Source organism: Sarcophilus harrisii, chromosome 4 (assembly GCF_902635505.1).
Source record: "Sarcophilus harrisii chromosome 4, mSarHar1.11, whole genome shotgun sequence".
NCBI lineage: Eukaryota > Metazoa > Chordata > Mammalia > Dasyuromorphia > Dasyuridae > Sarcophilus > Sarcophilus harrisii.
The window spans coordinates 56,390,569-56,396,894 of NC_045429.1; the positions used below are offsets into that span (position 1 = coordinate 56,390,569).

Genomic DNA, 6,326 nt, shown 5'->3' on the forward strand with positions numbered 1-6,326 from the left:
ATTTGTTACATTTTTTTCATCTAGTACACAACTAGGTTTCATTCAGCCTCTACATATAAGTTCTTCATAATGCATGTCCCAAGTTTTGTCTATCTTTATCAATCTGGGTTGGAAAAATAACTAATTTTTATCTAGTCTTGTATTTCCAGATCAGAAGTTGATCTTATGGTTTTCTAAATCTTTGTGTAGTATTTATAAGTACAAATATGGGAGGTAAGACAAACTGGATTATATTGTTTTCTTCTACTCCACCATTTTGAATGGTCCATAAAATTCAACTAGGTTGAAAATACTGATGGAGGAAATCAATAAAATTTCTATTTAAAAAAGTCCTACTGCAAAAAAGAATGACTATGAGGAAATGAAAGTCTTACATTTGGGCTAAAACTTAAATATGAAACAAGAGGCAAATCTGAAAGATAGTTCTGAAAAAAATTTTTGACACTTGCTAAAACTCACAATGACTCAATAATGTGATATTAGTCAACAAAATAATGGTATCTTAGGCTATATGGAGGAACAGAGTGAACAAGACAAGGGGGATAATATTCCTACTGTCCTCTGCCCTCATCTGATTTTATTTGGGGTATTTTTGTTCTCTTTTGTCTATGACATATGGCAGCACATTGATATACTGTTTGTAAAGTTCATGGAATCATTTTAAACCTTTGGGTACTTAGGAAGCTGAAATGAAAGCTTTAGTCACATTGGAATAGTTTTTAAGGATCCAATCTGAATTAGAATAATGATGTAGTTAATTTCCACTGTCCACTCACTACATCAACTTTGGTTGGATTTTCCCTTTTGAGACAGACTTTGGGTAGTCTCAAAACCCCTCAAAGCAGTGGTTTTGCTCAAAGCAGTGACGTTGATATATGTTCAGTCTGTGGTTGGGGGATTATAATGCTGTAAATTCTAGAGGCTGAAGATGAAAGAGTTGCATTCTCTTTTAAGTGCCCATTTTGTTTCATAGACACATTAACCACAGATGAGGTGGAAGGAAGGCCACAGAAGGTTAGTAAGAATCAGCCGAAGGAAAAGAAACTTTTTAAAAAAAAAAAAAAAAAAGAAATTTGTAGCACTTGCTAAGACTTTCCGACAACCTTCCTTCCATCTTGAAACTTCCTCTCAAGGCACAGGAAGTTCACTGACCATTGTAAGTGAATAAAAGCTCACAGGACTCCTCACTCTTCATTCTCTCCTCCAGATACCCTCAACCCAACAGCAGCCATGAAACTCCTTTTGGCTTTCTTCTGCTTCTGTGGTTTCACACTGTTCACAGTGGAAGGTAAGCTGGGAAAAGAATTGCTTAAATTTGATGATAGGATTACAAAAAAGCATGGAGCTGGGAAGCAGGAAAAAAATTCTCACTTAGATCAGGCAAGACTTACTAGAGATATATCACTTTTCCTAGGATACTTAGGGATACTGCTTTGGGTTCCCAGTTGTGGGAATAGAAGTGCTTACACTCTACAGTCAGAAGATTTTGTGGGAAATGATGAGAGAAGAGAAACAAAGAAAAGAAAATCATAGCAATAGCAATATAATTAAGTTATTGCATATGCTTGTATTGATTACAAAGGAAAAGACCATGTAAGAATGCACAGATAGATCATTGTCAATCCATTGTAACTATTAGAAAGAGAATTCCAAATTAACGCCAAACTGATCAGTGGTAGTGATGAGAACATGTCATTGCTACTGATTTTTTGGAAGATTTTATTTTTCCTATTCCTTTTCTGTTTCTTCTTACTTCTCCATTATTATTCTTGATGGATTTGCCACTGAAGTCCTACTGTGGTATCTGATTGTGAAAAGAGGTGGCCCTAAGATATGAGAGATTGGGCAATTGGAGTCTAAATTTTAGTAGGTTGTAACAAAGAGTATGTTCTGTTAAATAGCCTGTATATTTGTCATGTATGGAGAGATGGGCCATTAATAATAATGGCTGACAGTAACATAGTCATGTTAGGGTTACAAAATTCTGTGCATATATTTTAACCCTCATAGCTATTTAGTGAGGTGACTATAATAAGTAGTCCATAGGGTACTTAATAGGGGCAGCTAGGTGGTACAGTGGATAATATGCTACATTTGAATTTAGGAAGACTCATCTTCTTGAGTTCATTTCTGATCTCAGACACTAGCTATGTCACTCTAAACAAGTCACTTAACCCTGTTTGCCTCAGTTTCCTCAAATGTAAAATAACCTGGAGAAGTAAATGGCAAACCACTCCACTATCTTTGCCAAGAAAACCTCAAAATGGAGTGACAGAGAGTCGGATATGACTGAAATATTGAACAACAAAAGTACTATAATTATTATTTTTATTTTTAGAGGGGATGAGAGTAGTTGTGATTTACTTATGATCACACAACTAAAATATATCAGAGATAAGATTTGAATTTAATTAACTTAAAAATTTGTTAAATTATCTATTATGTGAAAAGCTTTATGCTGGACTCAAGGAATAACACAATTGTGATCCTCTAGAGCATAGAATTCTCTTGACAGTAAATCTACAACTCTTTCTATTCCGCTAATCTGCTTTTTGCCATGGAAAATCACATGTATCCAAGTTGCTCCTGCTTCTGTGTGGTGGGCATATATTTTATTTGGTCTTTCTTGTCCCTGGATGGACATGCAGTCTGCTTCTGGGGATGGTGTAATTAAGAATCTGGCCAATAACAAATGTTCACAAACTAAATATTTGGACCAGTTCTTGCTCTTTGTTGAAATTTTTCATGGTGAATAAGGTGTTATCTTGTTGATGCTCAAGTTTGGATGAGACTCCAGGAAAGCACGATTAGTACCATGATCTTTCCCATTCCTGGCCCTCAATTTTCCCACTTATAAAATGGGGAAAACTATCTCTGTCTTCTGACTTGATTCTTAGGTATATTATGATATTTAAATAGATTAGCAGAGATGAAAATTCAGAAATCCCCTGGGAAAAAGACTTTATGGATCATGTATGATTTCACTCAGGAGACTTCTGTGTATAGAGCAAGAAAAGAATTCTTAAAAAGTAATTTAGAAGAATGGGCCATGTTTCTCCCTTACATTGGGTTCAGAAAGCATCTAGCTTCAAAAAATTTGTGGAGATGAGAAAAGGGAATGTTTGAAAGGACTAAGGTGAATGTTGAAAGGAAAATATGGAAAGATATCAAGGAGAAGAAAGAAGTATTTGGTTAGATCCATTTAAAAGAATCATCTTCTAGTATCAATGAAACTTTCCATCAAGTGTTAGGTAATCATGAACTGATCATTAATGTCATGAATTAAATGCTTTCAGTTGATTTTGCCAGTTTGGGGCTAATGCAAGTGTCTATGGCAGAAAAGCAAAACAGCAGGTAGTAATATAATTAAATTTTGCTTATGGAACACTATTCTTCTGAAAAGCTTGGTCACTAGGTAAAACATTGACCTTCAACTTGAGTTCTCCTTGATAATTTCAAAGTATGAATGCAAAGTGACCTCTTTTAACCAGGTTACCCAGTGCTTCATTAAAAACTATCTTTTCTGTGTTACTATATAAAGAAAACAGGATTTGGAATCAGAGGGCTTGAATTCAAGTTTAAGCTTTGCTACCTACCTTTGGTATTTCCTGTGTGACTTTATCTGTTAAATGAGGTACAAGGACAAGTAGATCTTTGGATCCCATTCGCTCCTAATTCCATGAGTCTATGGCGTGGTTTTAGTTATATAAATGCACTGAAAGCTATATAAGAGACTAGACAAAGATCCCATTTTTGTGGATCTTGCAATCTAGTACAGTGGCATCATGATACAAACTATTTAGGTGAGAGGATAGGATCCTTACTTTAAGATGATTCAAAAACAATCATTTTATTCTTAGTAGTTATGGAGATGGAAATGATCTTAACATAGAAGGCATTCTGCTTGAAGGCTAGGCCATTCCACTTTTTAAAATTTAATCCTGGCTCCTAACGCATTGTCTGGCACATAGGCGGTTTTTAATAAATGATTGTTGATTGATTAACAATTATCTCATTGGACAATCTCATTGGACACTATAGTTTCCTTTTTTTTAGTGAGTCAATTATAGGTTGGATTTATTTATTTTTCCCTCTATTTTTTCTTTGACTAGGTGTGGGAAGTGAAATCATGAAAAGAAGTTTTTGTGTGAGTCTCTCAAGCAAGCCCCTGCCTGTCCACTCAGTTAAGAGCTACACCATCGAAGAAGGTCCAATGAAAGCAGTGATGTAAGTTTATACAAGCACCGGCTTCTAGGGAGACAATGAAATCCTTTCCTCCAAAAGCAATCCTTAGGGATAAAGTTCTTACCTTGAATAGATGATTCCTGTCTCTCACCTTTTTGGCCATTTTCCTTCCAAGTGTAAAGTGGAAAATTGTTCTCACTGATTCATGTTAAATAACTGTGTCCTGCTATCAAGGGTTGAAAAACCATAGAAGTTTTAAGAGATTCTTAGTCTTTACTGTCTAACAGGAAATGAGATATTAACTTCTCTAATTAACTCAGCCAAGGAAAATAGTTTGGAAATTTAATAATGTTAAAAACATAGTGTCAGGGAATGATTACTGGACTCTCAGTTCAACAACTTGGGTTCAAATCTCCATTATGATAATTATCATCTATGAAGTTTTGAATCAATCAATTTCCTTCTTTGGCCTTGACTTTCCTGACCTACAAAATTATAGGGGTTGACGTACTCATCCCTAAGGTACCTCTTGATTTCAAGGAAGTGACTCCATGATTCCAGGTGTTCAGGAATGAACTCATGGATGGGATCTTCTATCACAATTCAAGTACATGATTCATTTATGTGAGGGTTTTGGTTACTGGCAGAGGTATACTGAAGAAATATACCTTGAAAGAAAAAATAAGAAAAGAAAAAGATAAGCATTCATATATCACCTGCTATATGCCAAGGGTTTTCTTTTAAATAACTATAATCTCATTTGGTCTTTACAATAACCCTGCAAGATTGATGCTATTATCCATTTTTACAATTGAAGAAACTGAAACAAATAAAAATTAAATAACTTATTCTGTATATCACAGCTAATATGTATCGGAGACTAAAATTGAATTCAAGTCTTTATGATTTCATGCTCTTTATTCAATTGACTAGCAATTGCCTCAGAAATTGTCTTCAACATGCTTATAGCCAACAATCCTTTTCTTATGTCTGCAATCATCCTATTGGCCAATACATATTTATAATTTTTTTTTAAAAATTAAGATAATAAAATAAGAGAATTCCTCCTTGGTCAAAGAATGGGATGTTAATCTTAGTGGAAAGTGAGAAGAAAACTGCTAAATGAACACAGCAAAGCAATTGTGATTGTTGGCTCTGGATTTAGCATTAATTAAATTCTTCAGAAATAATAGAAAAACAGCTCCTTGTGTCCAGTCTAAGCTTAGCCCTTGACCTGACATAGTGAAAGAATGATTAACCTTTCTTTTACCTTTTCCTTCCAATACAGTTTTGTCACCCGCAGAGGATTTAAAATCTGTGCTGATCCTGAGGTCAATTGGGCCAAAACTGTCATCAGAAGTGTGGACGGCAGACTCAAAAGGAAAAATATGATCCAGACTAAGCCAACAGGATCACAACCACCTACTGGCAGGACTATGACCATGTCTGGAAAGCCATCATTAATGTAGGAGTGTGGAGGAATGGAGAGAGTGCTGCACTTGAAGTCATGAAGATCTGGCTTCAAGTTCTGCCTTAGACTTATACTAGTTCTGTGACCCCGGGCAAGTCATTTAACCTATCTCAATTTTCTCATTTAAAGAATGAGGATAATAATAACTTTAAAATTTACTTCACAGAGGTGCTGTGAAGAGTGAAAGAGGACATATTTTAAGTGCTTTGTATATGTGGAAGTACTGTATAAATATAAGTTATTATTGTTAGCACCTTGTCTCTCCTGCTGCCTTTCAAAGAAAATAAAGTAAATGTATTCACATGGATGGATCAGATTGTATTCACCTTTCTGGGAAGATTGTATGTGCTAGAAGACATTCTGTACTTTTGTGTTTCATGTTAATTTTTTCACATTCATCTTAGAGTTATGATTAAAATATTTATTATTTAGAAAAAATCCTCTTGTTTATTCAGAATAACTTGGAAAGGTTTATTCTATCATAAAGAACATATTATGAAGTACTGATGGAAAAAAGGTTGAGTCAGTCTTTATCACATTACTAATGAATTTTATAATATGACACATGAGCAGCAATGGTATCAGCTCACAGTTCTGTCTTGCCTTATGGTTTACGATGAGTTTTCCTCATACCACTCCTGTTAGGGAGATAGGGCAAGTATTAACCCCA

General features: G+C 34.9%; 1 protein-coding gene across 1 annotated transcript; it reads left to right on the forward strand.

The window, feature by feature from the left end:
* Nucleotides 1-1,082: 1,082 nt before the first annotated feature.
* Nucleotides 1,083-6,075, forward strand: LOC100914986 (cytokine SCM-1 beta). Its single transcript, XM_003767406.4, has 3 exons — nucleotides 1,083-1,288; nucleotides 4,113-4,227; nucleotides 5,474-6,075. Exons 1-3 carry the CDS (start codon nucleotides 1,231-1,233, stop codon nucleotides 5,652-5,654), a joined length of 354 nt encoding a protein of 117 aa, XP_003767454.2. The 5' UTR covers nucleotides 1,083-1,230; the 3' UTR covers nucleotides 5,655-6,075.
* Nucleotides 6,076-6,326: the final 251 nt, after the last annotated feature.